The 20,674-nt window shown below is 34.8% G+C and overlaps 1 protein-coding gene across 1 annotated transcript in view; it reads left to right on the top strand.

Annotated features, from left to right (window-relative positions):
* The window catches only part of LOC147071186 (uncharacterized), a 95,512-nt gene that overhangs the window by 46,604 nt on the left and 28,234 nt on the right, over positions 1 to 20,674 (top strand). Inside the window, exons 2-6 of the mRNA XM_085948071.1 lie at positions 11,641 to 11,735; positions 12,052 to 12,207; positions 13,940 to 14,152; positions 15,072 to 15,257; positions 18,232 to 18,372. Of these exons, the coding sequence (XP_085804197.1) occupies positions 11,666 to 11,735; positions 12,052 to 12,207; positions 13,940 to 14,152; positions 15,072 to 15,257; positions 18,232 to 18,372 (766 nt within the window). The 5' untranslated portion in view covers positions 11,641 to 11,665. The remainder of the gene's footprint in view (positions 1 to 11,640; positions 11,736 to 12,051; positions 12,208 to 13,939; positions 14,153 to 15,071; positions 15,258 to 18,231; positions 18,373 to 20,674) is intronic.

The following is a 20,674-nucleotide window of genomic DNA, read 5'->3' as shown; positions in this document are numbered from 1 at the left end:
TAAGGTAGGATGCATTTAAAATAATATGTGAATTTCACGTTATAGCCTACGTGCTTAAATAATTATTTATTACCAAGTTATCCTAATTTCACGGAATATTCATACCATACATCGTAAAATAACCAAATATTTTAGGAATCCATTATTATAAATCTGCATTCTCAACAAAAAATATGACACCTGTAAGAACTACCAGTTAAAATTGTCATAATTAAATATGATGCCCGTAGCTTAACTGGAACACACTGCACGTAGCACACTTTCGCGAATCCAGCGGTTACAGGTTTAAGTCTCGTCGGGTGTCCTATTTTTTCTTCTTCTAAAAATGGATTTTTCTAATGGGCATAATTGCATGAGATGTTTTCAAATTATGTTTATGTTAATGAATAGTTAAAAAATAGTTTTGTATAATGTATAAATATAAATAGTTTATACAATAATTAATGTACTACAATAATTAATATCATGTCTTATCATATCTTCAATACTTTAATACATATATAAACAATTTAGTTTTATACATTTTAAACACGTGCCCTTCACATGTTTGACACCCACTTTCGTTTTGAATTAAGCGCCATTTATGTAGAAGTAAAAACTTTAAAGCAAACGATCAAATTCTAATAAAAGGTATAATCATCATCATCATCCGGGCTCGATTCCCTGCTGGACGAATGCCTCTCCTAGCTCCTTCCGCTCATCTCGGTCACTAGCTCTTCGTTGCCACGTACCTACACTACCGAACATTTTACGGTTCGACTATCCAGCGGATTTTAGGGCGTCCTTGTAGTCGTTAGTGCCCCTTGGGTACCACTGTACAACAACATATCCGGCCCACTGCCAGTTCAGCTCCTTAGCGACTTCTGTCATATCGCATAGTCTTGTCTGCTTCCTTATCCATTGCCACGGTGCGCTACTCTAATCCATGTTGCAGAATATGCTACGTGTGCACTGGTATCATACATTGGTTGAAAACTTTACGCTTGGGACACAATGGGAGGTCACTTTTGAAGATACTATTCAGATGCCCCCTTATGCATGTTTGGTTCTACAAACAATCTCGCAAAGTTATTCTTAGTAAAATGAGCGTTGCCAACTTAGTGTTCCTCAAACAGTTTATATTCTCATAATAAAGCCAGAATATTATATAAGATTTGCATACAAATGAACATCCTGGCCTTTTATATACCCTATTATGAATATGACATACAAAATGGTGACTAAATTGCTTACGTCCATTAATTTTGAATTCTATTTTATTAGTTTCTTAATCCGTAATCATTTTCTTGTTTTGTTAAAAAAAAACGTTAATAATTACAAGGTATTTTTTTGAAATGATAGTTGCCAGACACTTTTTCAGTTTTGAGAAAATCTAGCATTGTTTTCTACTATCTGGCTTATTTTCTTACCCTATATTGACACTCGAAATAGAACATTCTACGAACCAGAGTGCTTGATAATAATTTTACAAAAATATTGACATTATTATTTAATTTTATATACTTACCTATATTTTATAAAAATAAGTGTGTCAGATTTTTTGTTATATGGCCTATCTAGCTCAGACGGTCAAATATTTTTTTTCCACGAGACGGAGTGACAAAATTTTATGAACCAAATCGGCGCTCCGGTGCGCTTCAGTCCATTTCGAGACCTGCCCTATATTATAGTAGGTAGGTGTATGGCATATTTGTATGAATGACAGTTGGCAATACTGAGTAAAATAAATCATTTTATTATTATTTTAAGCATGCAAGTGAATTAAACAATATTCTTCCAAATCAAATGTGTGCATTGATTTAACCAAAATGTTATGTCATTAATATTCATGAGTTAATCATATAATAATGAATCAAAAGAACCGCAGTGTAATTTGTTTTGACTCAACCTTCGTGGAGTTACTTTCGAAAATTTAAATCTGTTACATTACAACGAGTGTTATAAGATAAGTGTATCAGTTTTGTATGAAACTATTTTAGAGCTGTCTGCTTCGTTATATTTTGTTGAATATTATTGCGTTATTGGATGATGAAAAAGTGTTACTAAGTACCTATATATCATTAACAAATCGTTGCGTGAAATACTTATATAGAATAAGTGTTTTATTAGTTAAGCGTAAAGCTTCAAACTAATCTCGTGTGAGGCCGTTAATTTGAAGAGAAAAATACGTTTGAATAGTACGATCAAATGCTAGCAGTTAGTTATGCATGACAAGATTATAGGTATCTAGGAAACGTCATTTTGAATCCTTTATATATTATTATAATATAATTCATGTACTCCCACAGTTAAATACTATTAAATAGTACACAAATACGTCGAAGAAATCCTTCTCAATAGGTATATTATACTAAAGGTATTATAGTATAGGGCAGGGGTTCTTATCCACTGTCAGTAAGTTAAAGGTTACATAATATGCTCATATTGTGCAATTATTTAGATACGTATTTTTCTTGCTGGCAACCCCGTTTTATCTTCTGAGTAAAAAACAACGATCGTATCAATTTAACAGCGATTGGGAAGAAGAATACTTATTTTCCAAACTAAGGTCAAATGTGTTTGATTAATACGCAACGGTGCTAACAACAACGCCATTTCAAGACTCAGCGCTCGAAATGGACCGGAACGCACCGGAGCGCAGCTCCTGTTCGTGAATTCCTCGAGATTATCGCTCCGTCTCATGGAAAAATGAAAGATTGCATCATTTACATATTTAAATATAATTTTTAAAGTTTATACGAAACTGAAAACTTAACTCAATTTTCATCTACCTTGCCGACAACATTATGCCCACATCTTGCATGCCACAAAACTGTCCCATCAAACCGTCTAATCTTGGTAGGTATATACCAAAAAATCTACTAAGTACATATAATAATAAGTACATATAATATTTTAATATTTTCGGAAAATTATCGAGCGCTCCGGTTCGTAAAATTGCCCATTTCGAACGCTATCAAGACTAATATCACAGTTATTTGAAAAATAATATGGAAAATGTGTATGGTTCTCACTGCAAGTAGACGAGTCGACGGATATATATGATACAGCGCAATTGACAGTTTGCATAAGGATGGTATTCAGTGATTTTAATGTAAAAAAATAACTTTACTATTAAAGTTACTACCAATGCAAGAGCGAATAAGAGGTAAGGATATTTTTAATATCTTTAAAAATTACGCGACAGAAATTAATATGCCTTTACAAAAGGTATCAGCAATAATTATTACTGATGGTGCTCCAGCAATGGTGGGCTGTAATAATGGTTTCATTTCCCATTGCAAGACAGAAGAATTCTTCACGAACTTTATGAATCATCATTGTATTATTCATCAATAAGCATTATGTGCCAAAATATCTATTTTTATTTTAAATAAAATATAGATGTATGGGTGTTTTATGCTTCTTTTGCAAATGCCCTCACAAGCATTTAAATGTAAATAAATGTATAATCTACCGATATAATAAATGTAAAACATAATACTAAAATCTTGTTTTTTTTAGAAATCCCGCCCCCCACTATTATCCTAAATCTCAAATGCGCCCGCTACCACATAAAGGTTAAGAACCCCTGGTATAGAGGATATAAGTGAACGTTTTGCGGGTAATAAACGATTAAAAAATACAAATAAAAATAAAAATCAATGTAATATTATCAAAACTCCAAAATAATCGTAAGGCATTGGTAAATTGCGCATGTGAATTGTTGATTTTTACAATAAGTTTCCCTTGTAAAGACGGGTTTTATATTAATTTAGTCAGTAGGTATACATTTGGTAGAATTCCATTTTACAAAATAATAATATAAATAATATTAAATTCTACATATTTTTTTAATAATAATATACCTATAACTATTTCAGTTGTAACATCATTACGAACACTACAACAATAAACGACTTGTCTACGCTTAAGTATAAAACTCATATAATGAAACGGCATGATCTCTCTCCTTCACCCTGAGACTATTCAAGAATAATACTTACTTAGTTGGAAATTGTAAATTATCAAAAACATATCTCAAATTACAAGCTTCGTATTTTTCCGCTAGGTGCCTCTGGTAGTTAAAGACATCACCTTAAGGACCCATACGGAGGTCTATAGATATAATATGCCCTTTAGGCATAAAGCCCATTGACGCAGCGAGTGCGGCGCTCGCGCAAAATTTCTACAAGTGGCGCGTAATTCATCGAAAATACAACGTAATCAAATACGCCAGCGCACACTGGACTTGACGATGTTTTGCGCCCCGCCTGCCGCATGAGTCACCGTTTTTCGCTTCTCGGCGATACGATTTAATGAAAATACAAAGAAGTCCATTCATTGAACACGGCTACCAAAATCACGCTGCTCGAGGCGTCGTCGATCGATGGGCGAGAAGCAATTATTTAATAACAGAGATCTCTTTGTTTAATTTTATCCCGTGTCTTATATTTCGCTGGTTGAATAATGTCGTCGTAAATATTAATTACAAGCCCCGAAATAATATAATATTTTTATTGCTTTGTTATGAGATACGCTGTAATAATAATTATTTTGTGCTGCTTGGGCCGCTTATTACATAGGTGAAGGGTAATGCGCAGCAAGAGACGTGTGATTATGGTTCTGAATAAACGCTTCATACACCGACTTCGCCCGCTCGACGCGTTCTATGGGCACTATCGCTTAGAGCTGTGGCAAATCCATGCCTGCAGGTTACAATCTGAATGTTAGCATAATTAAAGAAAATTCAAACCAGGTATAAAATCTCGACATGAAAACACAATAAATAAAAGATATAATTGCAATGATACGATGCATTCTAAAAATAATTCCAAGGAACGAATCTTTGTATTGCTTTTTACGAGTGTCCGATTCTGCTGCAATGTCCCAATACAATGCAATATCGTGCAAAACGCACATGGAAATATGAAAATAAATATTTTAATCTCAACAGTAGATATAGAAGAGATCTTTTCGCCATCTTTTTTATAATGAATGCTCTGAAAAAAGTTGCGGAATTTTAATTACAATTGTGTAGTTCGTAGTGTTGCCATTCTATCTTTTTAATCTATTGTGAAAAATAGGGTTTTTATCTCTCTTTTGCGATAGAGTAATTAAAATATTTTAGTCACTCGAGACGCAATGCAATCATAACTGCCATTATTATTTTATTATGCATTGCTATTATTGTAAATATCTTATTACGTAATAATATCTTCTTTAAATTAATATAGGTATATCCTAAACAGAATATATAAATAAAACATAATCATATTACAAAATAGGGAAAACTCTCTCTTACTAAAAGATTTCTCGCAACGATATTTGATCATCAAATTTGCAATGAATATAACCGGCCATGAAGAAATTCCGTGTGTTGTATACATAGTAGGAAGGTATTTTCTGTATTACCTCGTTGATCTTTAGGTTTGTTAATATATTATTATGACAACTCTATATTATTAAACTCTCAGACGCTCAGTATTAGCGAATGAATCAGAATACTGAGCAGTAAAATGGGAGAAATATGGATATTATTATATAAGGGCGGTCTCTTTGTGGCTATTCAAGAAGATGGTATCTGGAAATCGAGGTATAATGAGGAGCTGTACATACTTTATAGGGGCGTAAAGATCAATTGGCATATGAAAATGCAGATACTGCACTGGTTCGGCCAGGCGCATAAAATGCCGGAGGAATTACCAGCAAGGCAGGCTATGTACGCACCCTCAGAGGCCAAGAGAAGACCTGTACGGCTGAAACTGAGATGGCTGGACTGCGCTAAAATGTTTTTCGATCTCTGCGTGCCCAAGATTCAATTCAATTCAAATTTATTTATTTAAATATACTTAGTGAACTTTACAAACTATAAATTTAAGACGTTCACAGCATAACTTTTAAAACAAAGAAATATATGCAGTACATACAACAAGTACACCGAATGAGCTAAGTAGATATTTTAAGAATTCATAAAACTACGCCCACCTATACTCATACTCACGTAGGTGGAATATATCAACATCCGAAGTGATTTAGTGGAGCAGAGTTATTGCCCTTCCTTTTGGCATCACCAACGGCAGGTTATTTCTGCACATTGGGAGAACAAAAAACTGATGCACCCCTCCATACCATACACATTTTGGATTCAATACCCATATTTTGCACCTATACTAAAAGAACATATAGGTTAAACATAGTGATGTACGGAATAATAAATTAAGTAAATTATAATAATAAAATAAATAAATATTAATCATGCTACTTTGTCACTTGTCTAAACAATTGCCCGGAAATTTTGAAGGACTAATATTAATTTGTATTCTTAGTAGAGATAATACTTTCTGTAATGCATATTTAATATTTTTTAATCGAATTTTTCCATATAAATTTGCATCATAATAGTTTGTATTGTTTACCTTTATGGTAAGCATGGCCTACTTTCATACTCGTAGTTTTGATAGCGGCTGAGTCAATCGATCGTTGGGTATAGTCAGTCACAATAAAATCGATGACATGGTCAGTTATAATAGTTATTACTAACATGTTAAGTTCAACTTGAGACAAGTCAAATTTAATACTATAAAGTATAAACTTTCTTTATCTGATTTACAATCTATTGTGGATATTGGTTGTCTCCCGTGGAACCATCGGAACAATTAATTGTTGTTTAACACATATCTGCATCAATTATATGCTTTGGGTCAAAACACAAGTGAATTTGATGCAGTCTCAAGAAACGAGTGTGCATCAAATGTCAGAAAGTTTGAATCAATTCCTTTGAGGCGGACTAAACAGGTCCAAATTTATTAAATAAAAACGTGGAATAAGTACAAAATAAAATTGCGTTTTATTAAATTAATCAACAATAGAATGCGATTCCACCATGTATTGACAGTTAACACAATAAAAGAAATTATTGCAATATAAAGAAAAAGAATATATTTATTGAGATACCTACATAGATAAAACTTTCACGAAAACAATATTATGAATATTATGATCAGTAGTTAGACACCAGTGGCGGAGGATGGAGTTAGGCTGTTCAATCCAGACATAAATAATGTAAACTAAACTTTGCATAAATAATGTACGTCAAACGTATTTGTTTTCAATTCAGGGCTCGAAACGGACCGGAGCGCATTGAAGCGCCGTTACTGTTCGTGAAATCGATAAAATTATCGCTCCGTCTCGTGGAAAAAATAATTTGACAGTCTGAACTAGATAGGCCATATGATAGATAGATTTTCTTATTATACACTTAGCCGGCTCGCACATCACAACTCGCCTTGTGTGCCTGATGGCCATAAATCAAATTTTCTGAGACCGCCGACGAATGCTGCATGCTACAACCTCGCACATCTGCCTAGCGGCAAACGACAAACGCGAAAAAGGAGAAGTCTCTCGTCTGCCATTTTTATTGTGTTGATTGTATGAACAAACGTCAAACGCGGTGACCAGCGATGAGCGAGCAATGACAGTGTAGACAGAGACAGAGACAGAAATGGCCGATGGCCGCAGGCTGTGCGCTTGCGCGGAAGCGACATTTTTAGATTTCAACATGCAGGCTGTAGTAAATGCGACATGTTGCATCTGCGGATCGTCTCGCGTTGCAGTTGCATCGGCCAATCTGCGAAGCTCCATTTTGTTTCTTGGTTTACGATGACGTCACATCGACGAATTCGTCGTAAGACGCATGCGGCGAGTTCTGATGTGCGAGCCCACTTATTGTTATGAAATACACATAACATTTGATAACTACGTAAATATCTTCAGAAAACTGTCGAGCGCTCCGGTTCGTAAACTTTTCCATATCGAGCGCTGGTTTTCATTTAATATAGATAAAATTTGTTAGTTTTTAAAATTCAATAAAACCCTGCGTAATATATAGGTCATAAGTAGATAATAATAACTTAAAATATTTTATAGATAGAAATACATTTTTATCGTTTATGGTTTGGTCTATGGCGGAGCTTAATGAATTTAAAAAACTAACCAACACCACCTGTACTACAAATTATGTATTCTTAATTCAACGAAAACAAAGGTGTGCAGTACGCCCTTAGCATACCTAAGCTATTATGATTTGTTTTAGGTAGGCTTTAATTGAATTTAAAAAACTAACCCGCACCATCTGCAAATTGTATTCAATAAAAATAAATAAGTATGACTGATAAAGTTTAGTGTGCACAATTTATGTCTCATCTTAACAGGCTATCTCCACCCCTCGCCACCACTGATAGATACCTACTATTATGAGGTTTATTACATCTTTGAGAATTTATATAACATAACTAGAAAAATTTCTCTCGCGAGACATAATTTGAAAGAGATTTTTATCAACACCATCTGAACAAATGTCGTAGACAATATTATTATTGTCTTCTTGCACGAGATTTTGATTTAATCTAGCATGCCTGTAGGATACAAATGCAATCAATTATGTCATAATGTGTGTGTACGTGATAACTGGTATTATTATGATATGTCTCATATAATTAGAGATTTTTAATATTTCTCTAATTACTATTATGAAAATGAATATAACAGAAAATTAATATATGAGGTGCAGAAGATTAAACTAGTACTAGTGTCATATAGAAGTAATAGGTACTTCCTGTATATAGAAAAGTAATGAAACATGTAGTAGGACAAGATGTAACTATTTTATTCATAATATTAGAGTAGGTATATCACGCCATGGACATGTTGAAAAAGACGTCGTTATTATTGTCATAGCAACTGTTTGAATGTTTTATAGCGCCTGTACACATGCATGGATTTACTGGCAGCAACAGTGCGTATTTTAAACTATCGTTGTGATTATATTGAGATGCATGTGCGTACTGTCACGCTGTCAGGGTGACAAAATTACACTATGGTTTCGTCATTTTGCAGAATATCTCTGTAAATTCAATGTTGGAGTAACGTAGTAACGAGTCTCGTAAATTCAATAATAATTTGAACAGAACCCAACCTTCAGACTATAGATAATAGAGAACATTCTTATAGAAAATACATAGTGCGAACCGCTAAAAACAAACATATTGACATTAGTCGAAAATGTGTAGGGATGTGGAAAATGATAAAAAACGTTCAAAACGTCATGCAGGTGTCGATCCAGTGCAGTACAACGTGAGGTGACCCCATTGTTGTTCTGGTGTTTTCGTCAGATTTTCAATGTTCGTTTAAAGGTTCAAAATGTGCCACGGGATGGGAGCATCAGTCTGATAACATTTTAAACACCAAAAAAACAACATTACACACTTTTTTTCCGTAGCGGCAGCTTACTGTGACGTCACGTGATAGTACGCGACGTGCAGCATAATATAATCATACCTTTAGCCTCGTTCAAATAGGTACTAAAAATATTATGAAAAATAAAGAAATATCAATATTTTTTTAGGAAATAGTAATTAAAGATTATTAATCCTAAAAAAGACCTAATTTACAAAATGTTGAAAGCAGTTATGTAGAATTAACAATCGCCTGTTAAACTCTGAAGTCGTTTTACTTAACTTGTATTTTAGTCCAATTTTTACCACTATATCCGTCACTATAACCGTCAAAATAATATACTTAAATTTTTTTATGATTCTATTTTACCGAGGCTTTCCGCCGATCCGCCGATCAGGTCCTCACTCCAATTCTGTTAATGAACTTTACAATTTCGTCTAGCTCTTCCGTCTTACCCACCGCCAGGGCACCTTTCAATTCGTCGACATTCTCAAAGATATCCGCAATTCGCAGCTGTACTCTGTGTCGTTCATATTTAGGGCATTGTACTGGTAAAATACATCTTTCATGAATTATTGACAATTTTGTTGTGTGCAAGCTTGCGAGATTATATTCTTATGTCTATCGAGCTATAAACTCACATCAAAGAATCTCATTTTTTAAATGAATCTCTAGATACCTATGTGGCGAATGAATAATCCGCAATGTTGATTCATTCTACGATAGCGACCGTAACAGTCGGGTCATAAAAAATTAACCGCCATTTTTAAACACGGTAGGAATTTTAATTCAACGCATGCCATTAAAATTATTGGACCTGAAATACGTTCAATAATGTTAGTGCTCATCTGTGCTAATTTACATTGTAAGAAACAATGAATTTACGGTGTAAAATTTCAGGCCTTATGTTAGAACTTGCGAGTTGTAGTCGCCCGGTCGACATGACGTTATATGACATCATTGTGACGTACTACCGGAGTGATAATAGCATTCGAGAAAATAACGCTACTAAAATAGTGGCGTTATCCATTGTCCCCATACACAAATATGTGTTTCAGCATAATAATATCTATGGTGAGCCGTGTGCGTTGGACGGCTTGCCTCGAGCGTGTATTGGCTGACGTGACAATTACGTCATGTCGTCGGGTGACTTCATATCACTGCTTAAAACATAGGGCTGCATGATTTCGTTTTATGTTGACGTCAATAGTAAATAACCATTTTGGTATATTAAGAAGAAAATACTCAACATATAACAACGATTTATGAAAAATCTAGAAAAAACTTCTATGTCACGTTTTCAAACCAAAACTAAATGTAATATCGATAATATGAACGGCAGTTTTGGTTTATTGGGGGCAAGCCAATAAACGCAAGTAATACAAAAACTTCCAATATAAATGCGTTTATGCACCAATCTTTAAGGCTATATCTCAGTTGAGGCATGGTCTAAAAAGATCGTGGATAGGCGATGCGCGGATTTGCGGGTCGCGGGTGCAAATGACGCATGTCGGCCGAAATATAATTTGTCATATAAATCCAACATGCGTCCATTTAATGTTCTGTTTATAAAGCGTCATAGAAAGCGGCCGTGCATATCCACGGCTGTGCATATATGACGGGTGGCGGTGGAAACTTTAACATTTGTTCTATTAGTAACAATAATAATATATTCATTGACATGTTTTCTTTTACAAGTAAATGGGTAACGTTTTTAGTCATCTTTACATGATTTAAGAATTAATACCCCCGTCGCCATCACGAAACAAATTGACGTATTCACACCTCGACGTTCATTCTCCGAATGCCAGCGAGTCCAAAATTTCGTCGCGCCTAAAGTTGAAAATTATTTGCCGTTTCACTGATCCATGAAGCCCAATGACAGCACTGCTGTATAATGAAACGGTTATATAGTAATGAAAGAAAAACAATCAAAAATACCCAGATTTTGAGAAAATCACATACATAATATTGTAACGTCATTTTTGTAACCTCACCGGGTCGAAACCGGAGTCTCCAGATGAAAGCCCAGCGCCTTACGCACTGTACTATACAGATAAAAAAGTCCAATTGGATATTCTAATTGAATCTATTTGGAATTAAGTAAGCCGCAGTGACGTGTGTTAACAATCTAGATAACCGCCTTGTTTATGGAATTTTTCCGAGTGATATCCGTGTTATTTTGTAGCAATAAAAATAACGGAAACGACGTTTCACCGTGTTAACTATTTAGCCCTTTTCCACGTTATCTCTGCTGCGTGTAGGTTGCTATTTTTATCACAGTTGCAGGTGAAGGAATAATGCATTCAAAATTCTATCAATGTCTTTAAAACAATAAATTATATTCATCCAGCAGTTCAGCTGCAATACATATTATATGGAAACATTGTCTCGATTTTAATTTATTTTTATCTTTTGTTGCAGGATAGATAATCAGACAAATGCTGCCATGGATGGGCTGTGTCAAAAAACCATCATCTTTTTAGTTACATTTCTTATTATCAGCTGCACAGCATTAGGTGAGTTATTAATTTACCTTTTACAAATTTTATTGTTATATTAAAATAACAACTCTCAAAATTGTTGAGTAAATCTCGTAATTTTGTTATTACAGAAACAACTTATTGAAATTAAGTAAGTCTGATTTAATTATACATTGCAAAGTGAAATTAATTATTTAACTAATTAAGACAGAAAAAATATATTTTTATAGAAATAAAAAATGTAAAAATAAACTATAATAGTCTTAGTATCCGTAAAATAACAAACCTACCTAATTATAGTTTGATTGAAAATATATCCGATACAGAACTGTAATGAGTGATTTTTTTGCAGACGATGAACAAAGAAGCGGGAGCTGTCCTCCACTGAAGAGATGGGGAGTGTGTCCTGATGGCGCCACCAGCTGTTCTTCCGACAAGGAGTGTGGAGACGATATGAGGTGCTGTGAAAGTGCTTGCGGAAGCGTTTGCTCACAACCACTGTTCACAGGTAATGGCCGTTTTTTATTATTATTTCTTGATAATATTGACATACAGTTCGTTTGACAGTAATTTACCCAACGTATTTCAATGGGTTAGAATAGTACATATATGATTAGATAAAAATATCCGAAATATGGTTTACTCCAATACATAAAAGCACAAATTCTAATACTTGAAAAGGTGCAGGGCTCGAAATGGATCGGAGCGCACCGGAGCGTCATTCCGGTTCATAAAATCCCCAAAGTTATCGCTCCGTCTCGTCGAAATATTAATTTGACCGTGTAAGCTTGATCTGCCATATAATAAACATTGTAAGACACTTATCTATATAAAATACACATTCAATTAGATAACTATGTTAATATTTTCGTTAAATTATCGGGCGCTCCGGTCCGTAAAAAAATCTATTTCGAGCGCTGAAAATGTGTATTTTTTTACGTAGAACTACGTATTTTTATTCGACAAGAAACCTCGCCAACCTCTCATTAATAATGTTCAAATAAGTGTTGCATTGGAACCGCTCATAACTTTTGAAGAAATAAACATTGCAAAACAAAAATTATACCATTATGTAGAAAAATAAGTCTCCGGACGGTAAATATCACGTTTAAACCGGAAGGACTCTCGAGATCTGAGAGGCGGGTGGAGGAATATAATATACCTCTCGGTAACTGCGTTCCACCGGTCATTATATATAAGATCTCAACCGATCCGTACGTTTGTGTTGTACTTCATAAATCATCCATTCAATCAAAAAAACCATTTGTTTTTGTTAACACAATGCTTACGGGCCCTTTTAATTAATTTTGTAATTAACGTGTTAATTTGCATTTGAAAAGTAATTAGCAAAAACACAATTTTGCCCAATAGCCCGTAAGCTATGATTTAAATTCGCCCAGAAACACATTCGCTAACAGACGTAGTTCTACGTCGATAAATTACCCGTCTCACTTATCTAGTAAATTACTGATTTAATTTTTTTTATAACTAACTGGGCATTAAGGGCTTTCTACACGCTAGTTCAATGCTTTACCGACCTATACGCAGCGTTTAACTCTACCCTAATAGTACCTACAGCATGCAAACAGCGAAGCATTGCTATGTCGTATATAGGGATTGCAATACCGAATGAATATATCAATGCCGGTATTAATTAATTAACCGGTAATTTGTCAAAACATTATAGAAAACTTAGAGAAAAAAAGAAGTAAAATCAAGAAATATAACTATTAAAATCTATTTCAAAAAAACTATTTTATAGCAATATAAAGTATAAACCTACATTTATTATGTTGACCTTTATAATCATATATAATAGTATTTTAGAACTGTTATTTTTTTACAAATACTTAGGAAAACTTCTCTCAAATTCAATGTTTGTTGGATGTACTATCAACGTTGGATCAATAGTTTTTTTCGAAATATTTTAATTCATCACTACAATAATTCTATCAGTATATTTGAAGGATTTTAAATGTTATTTAACTTTTGTTGGTTTCCATCAATATATTTGCGTTTTAACAGCATAAAACTTAAACACTAATTTAATATAAAATGCAGTAGTAAGTAATAAAAAAAAAATAGCATTAAATTCATTTTCGAAAAACATAAACATGTATGCTTTCTTAATACCGAAAATACCGGTATTTAGGTATCGATAATAATTGAATACCGGTTTTGAAATACCGGCATTGCAATCCATAATCGTATAATTATTTTTACTATTTATTACCATTCAGGATGTGAGCATTTACAAATGGCAGCAACACGACGGGCGCGCGCCCTCGGTCCGGAAGGTCGTTCGGTGCGAATTCCTCGATGCGACTCGAAGGGAGACTTCGACCCCATCCAGTGTGACAACGAGATTGTTGGAAGCTGCTGGTGCGTTGATGATTCAGGCTTTGAGCAGGCTGGCACCAGAGCACCGGCCAGAGGTCTTGTCAACTGTTCAGGTATGCTACATTATTGGACAGACATTTTGTTACGTATTTTCTTAATTGAAGCTCCTGATTAATGCGGGAATGGGACAACTGGGCGCCAGGACAATTGGGCGCTGCAAAAATGAAATAAATAGACGTGTTACGATTTTATACAGAAAGTAGACGAGGAATTTTAATCAGTTTCTATCTACTACTTAGTAGTTTTAATTCAATTTGCTCTTAACATAATGTTTTTTATTGCGGATTGAGAATTATCATGCCTGAGGCTTTATATAAAAATATAAGAAGTCTCTTTTCGTTGGTACTTAGGTAAACATAATATGCACAATTAAATTATTATTTACGTGTGCATATTTGAATTCTCACCAAGTATTAAATAATAATATACTTAATAATTTAAATATAAATAATTATATTAAATATATGTATATTTCAAAAGTATCTATAATTCACGAACGTCTATTTATTTTCGAATTTCATTCGATTGCATGGCGCCCAGTTGTCACGGCGCCAAATCGTCCTATACCCTATTATAGAAAGGTGAGCAATATTTATCTGAGATCTTGGCATAATATCTAGTTTCTCATTACTGAAGGACCATCAATCTAGATATGACTATTTCCACAATCTAACCCGTTTAATTTTATTATATAGGTAGGTACATTTACATAATATTATTACGAATTCCAGGGTTTCTATTTTTTTTTGTTATGCAAAAATTGTAATACCTCATACTAACTTAATAAATTGTATTTAATTGTTTTGCTTTTAATACCTATATATCTTTGGTATTATATTATTACATATACATAAGTACGTTTTATTCGAATATGCCCATGTTGTTTTCGTGAAATCTGTAATGACATGCCCTTGTAAATATATTATCTACGTCCATCGTAATATAATATTTGTTTTCGTTTTTTGTAAATAGCTCCAGCGGCGTGCGCGGCCGCAACCTGCAGAATGCTGTGTCCACACGGTTTTGTGGTGGCTCCAGATGGCTGTCCGCTCTGCCAGTGCAGGGATCCTTGCCAAGGAGTCCGCTGTCCAGGACAACTCTCCTGCCAGCTCGAGGAAGTGGCCTGTCTTAGACAGCCATGCCCACCAGTGCCTACTTGTAAGTTTTACAAATAGATACAATCAATTTTGTCTACAGTCCTACAAACTTATCTAAAGAACGGTCAAAATGGTACTACGAACTTCCATATGGACGCCATTTTGAAAACGTCATTCAAAATGTCAGATTATCCAGTTGCGAGTCTTGATTGGGTAGTTTTCGACAGTGGCTCCCCCAACCATTCTTTAGATAAGTTTGTACGTCTGTAATCGCCTCAACAGAAGATATTGCGGAAAGATACTGACGAAAAAACATGAAATTTGGATTGGGTAATGGGGTCCATGTTTCGTTGAACTTTATATAAATAACATTACGAAATAAAGCTAATTAATAAATTAATTAATGTTTATTTATAAAACAGTATTGTAATTAACACCCACGATGGCCGCGTGGCTTAAGCGCCGGTCTATAGTGTCGAGGGTCCCAGGTTCGAATCCTGAGTCTGGCAAGTACACATATTGTTTTTCAATTTGTGTATGAGTCAGAGTATGGACCTAATAGGTTGCGCAAGTGGCTGACACCCATTTCTCGTAAAAAAATACAAACCTCCACCGTGTGGAGGCCCATATGATCCTATAATGCTTCAAATACACTCTATGACAATCGGTCATATATATGTCGAAAAACCTGTTTCTTGTGTTGGCGTCCTGTGTCACAGGGTGTCACAGAGTGTAAATAGGATGTCATAGCTGTCATATAATATGTGTGTATAATATGTCGGAATGGCATAGATTTGATCATAGACACTAAAACACTCTTAGCATATATGTGCCCGATCGTCATATAGTATATTTTAACCTTTAGGATCGGACATGGTCGAAAGAAGAAGAAGAAGAACATTGTAATTTTATCAGAATGGTGTTATAAAGCTCGTAAGTAATATAGTAAGTCGAAATTATTGATTCTCAAATCAGATTTAAAAATGAACGGTTCCATGTTCTTGAAATTGCATCCAAAATAAATAATATGTCAGCTACTCCAAAATGTTATCGGTTATCCCAATAACTTTAGCTATTCACATATTTTTTTCAATTAATAACAATCTTACAGTGTTTTCCAAACTTTAAGTAAAATCTAATTTTGACGCCTCCCCCCCTTATTTCATAAAATTATACACACATTTTTAATTGGAAAAAAATGTATTAAGTACTTAATACAAAAAATGAAAAAAACTAATTGACAGAACAGTAACAAGGTTTTACTATATAATTATAATATTGTATTCGTTTTTTAATTAATTGATTTTTAATGCGATGGACGCGCTTGTTTATTAGCAAAAAAAATCGGTACAGTTCGGTTATGAGGAATATAGCGGCAAACACATTTTGAAAATAGCCGATATACTGGATTATTTGTTAGGTAAAACTAACCAAACCTAACCTAACCTAACCCAACCCGACCTAACCTAACCTAAACTAACCCAAACTAACAAATAATCCAGTATATCGGGTATTTTCAAAATGTGTTTTCCGCTGTACTCCTCATAACCGAACTGTACCAAAAATTCAATTGCAGCTAATTCAGAATATCCCATTTTGCATAAAATATGATGTTAAGAATGGCACCAGTACTTGCGTTGCTTTGCTTGACGAAGTATCATATTCTTCACTTCGATTCAACTAATGAACTAATGAAAAATTGAGCTAGGGTATCACTCTTAAATTTTTGTTTCAATGAAGTATCGCATGATAACTCTATATATTTTTTTTTTTTTAGAATTATTAATAACCATGTCCTTGCTTTTTCGTACAAGGTGGTTGTTAGTAATTTTGAACAATCACAAACACCCAGGCTTTGAGAAAAACACATAAATGTTTTTGTCATGACCGGGAATAGAACCCAGGAACTCTCGGGTGGAAGGCGAGCGCCTTACCAACTGCACCACGAGAGCCGCCTTTTCTTTTCAATATTAGTCAATCCAAATTTATCTTCTTGATCGCGCCTCCTTTTGCACTAGCCTGAGGCTCCTCAGGGAGGAGCGTCCAGTTTGGAAATCGCTGATCTAAAACATGATTTTTTTTAAGCAAACAATACATTGGCAAATTTTCTTAATATACCTATTATACATCTTTTATGACGTATCATTATAATATATAAGACGTTTATATATTTTCATTACCAAGTTTTTATTAGCTCATATTCTTGTTTATCCGGTACAGATTTTTTCTTGTTTGTCCAAGATTTTTAACTAACTTCCCGACTAGTTAGACGTTTGAAACTTTTAGAATATATCAGAACACGACAGTGCATTCTTTTAATACTTTAAGCAGAATTGAATTCATTTTCAGTTAATTCTGTTTTGTATGTTTCGGAAAAAATTCGTTAAAAGTAATATTTACTACTCACTATTATTGGTTGCTAAGTGGGTCCTAGCAACTTAATTATTTACATATATATTATATACGTGCGTTACTATGGAAATCAATATGAAATGTCAAATTGACATTTCTGTGTTCTATAATATTTATTCAGTATTTCTATCAAGTACAATAAAAAGTTTTTATTAATACATAGAATTGTCAAGTTTATATGATTCAACATAAAATTTAAAAACGTGGTATATAAAAAGTTCATTTTATCTTGTAATTATTATTGTTACGATGGTTTATTTCTGTAATGACAATATGATTCCTTATTCAAATAATAATTTAACATAAAAATGTAGGTAGAATATTATCGTTTTAAATATTTTATCATAGAGAAAGCAAATACCAAGACATAGATTTATGACAAGTGATTCATTATTTGTTATATCCATTACTCATTTTGCGACACACTTTCGCCATATATGTTTTTATGCAAAAATATTAAAAAACTGATACTTTGGTATCTTTGTACTAATTGCTTCATTCGTCATTGTAAATTTCGTCTTAAAAATAGGGGCCAAGTACTACGCAATTTTATTGTAAATATGTTTATGGTTACTCGATGTGTTGCGTGTAATAAATCCAATTAAATAAATGTTTGTTGACAGGCAAGAGGGGACGAAGCTTAGATAACATTTGCCCCGTTGGTGATCCTCTAATGATATCCGACACTCACAGACCGTTCCTCTGTGGAACTGATCCAGGGAAACCAGCGTGCCCTCCATTGTACCAGTGCTTCGTCCAAAGAGGTAACCTATACTTGCTTTTCCCTCCACCACCCTCCATGTCTCCACACCCGTTATGCAGGCGTATGCCATGGCGTATTGAACGTTAGGCGCTCTTCAATTTTTTGCCGAAAGTGTCACAGGAGCAGCTTCCCAAGACCTCGGTTGGCGTGCACTTAGAACGTGCGTGATTCCTACTTCAATATAATGTATTACCGTCAATTCTCGATAAGAAAAGACCTTCTCGCTCGCCGTTAAACGCCGCAAAATTTTTGAAGGCTGAGAGATTTTCCCTCGTAGATACCAAATTGCAATGGCCAACCGGTCCAACTAACTGAAGGTCGGACCGACTTGAGAAGCTCTTCTCTTTCAACCGACATATGGGGACACTCCCAGAGTATGTAATCAGCATCCTGAAAATTCGCCACATAAGCAAGTCGGAGATTCTATTATGCCAAGCTGACAGAACTTGGAGGCAAAACCACCGTGTCCGGTTAAGAACTGAGAAGTCCAATGGTCTGGGGTCAATGTGGCTATCTCCATGCGCCATTTATATTAGGAAAAAACAAATGCGTTTGTCTACCCTTGGAAGAGGTGGTACATACCCCCTGCCATGCACTCAGCGCGGTGTCATACGCCAGGTCGCATGCAATAACTTTTCGAGTGCACCGGCCCGTGGATCTAAGACCTACGTCCTACACATATAAAGTTCCTACTATAAGTAATTTTGGCACGGCTGTATTCGGATCAACTACTTACAACACCGTGGGGTGACTAAGAAGATAATCGGACAATTATTATACATTTAAAGAAATGATATTCTGGAGACTCTCAGTTCCCGGAAACAATATACCACATTGTATGTAATAAATGACTGGCTGACGGTCAAGCCTAGTATTAAAACCTTTGTGGTGTAGAGGCAAATGTTGGGGGAGACCTAGAGGCTTAGGTCCCTCATATAATATCATAGTACCATCGAGCATTTACAAAAAAATGTGGAAGTTAGCCGATTCGCGGTAACTCTAAATCATTTTCGTGATTATGCGACTATTCAGGATTTTTTCTTGGTTTATCCACAATTCATGACTGGATAGTGGTCCAGAGAACCAATTATATGCCTAGTAGCTAGCTCTGATAAAAAATTCTCATCGTGAACTTTAAAACCTGGAGAGACTGATGTTTTGGATAACCTTCAGAGAAGGCGAAGCAAATGACGATTGTCAGCGTACCATTAAGACCATATGAAGGTTACTGGTAAAGGAAAGGAAGGTTACCATTATGAAGGTTACCGGGGGCAGCTTTGACTCTAACTTAAGAGAAGAGAAAGAATATCAGGGGTGGAGTCTTGGTCGCTTAGAAGATAGCTACATTTCGAAATGGGATCGTTTCTCAGCCATAAGGCAACGACAAAAAAACAAAATAAGCTACGAGGATGGGTCAATAAGTCCTTAGAAAAGCCGACAAGTGGCGCGACTAGTACTGTAAGCGGTTTGTTTTCATGCAGCGGCACTACCGATTCAGTATGCTGCGAAGTTTCAATCAGATTGGTCGGGTTGTTGTGTGTTTTTCGTACATTTAAAAAAAAAATTTGCTTGTGGAAAATGGAAAAATGGAAAATGGAGAAAATTGAGTTTAGAGCTGTTATTAAACATTTTAATATAAAAGGGTTAACAGCAAAGGAAATAAAAAATGAGTTGGATTTAGTTCACGGCATATCTGCTCCTTCACTCGCAACTATTTATAACTGGTTAAATGAATTTAAACGTGGTCGTACATCAACAAAGCATGAACCACGCTCAGGACGTCCTGTAGAGGTGACTACACCAGAAATGATCAATAAAATCCACGATATGGTGTTAAGTGACCGAAGATTAAAGTTGAGTGAGATAATTGAGGTTACAGGGATCTCAAAAGGTAGCGTCATTTCTATTTTACATGACAAATTGGGCATGAAAAAAATTTCTGCAAGATGGGTGCCGCGTTTGCTCACAGTCGACAATAAAAGCAATAGGGTGGTGGCCTCTAAAGCCCTGTTGTCGCTCATGCAACGCAATCCGGATGAATTTTTTCGTCGCTTTGTGACTGTAGATGAAACATGGATACACCACTATACTCCCGAGACGAAAGAACAGTCAAAGCAGTGGATTGCAAAGACAAACCATGTCCAAAGAAGGCGAAAACCGTAAAATCAGCTGGTAAGGTTATGGCTACTGTATTTTGGGATGCACGTGAAATTATTTTCGTTGACTATTTGGAAAAAGGAAAAACAATAACAGGGGATTATTATGCATCTTTATTGGACCAGCTAAAAAACGAAATTGAAGAA

This window comes from Rhyacophila brunnea, unplaced genomic scaffold (assembly GCF_057557595.1).
Source record: "Rhyacophila brunnea isolate RB1 unplaced genomic scaffold, BYU_Rbru_1.0 scaffold_20, whole genome shotgun sequence".
NCBI lineage: Eukaryota > Metazoa > Arthropoda > Insecta > Trichoptera > Rhyacophilidae > Rhyacophila > Rhyacophila brunnea.
Note: the sequence above shows the minus strand (reverse complement) of the source record. Positions and strands in the feature narration are given on the sequence as shown.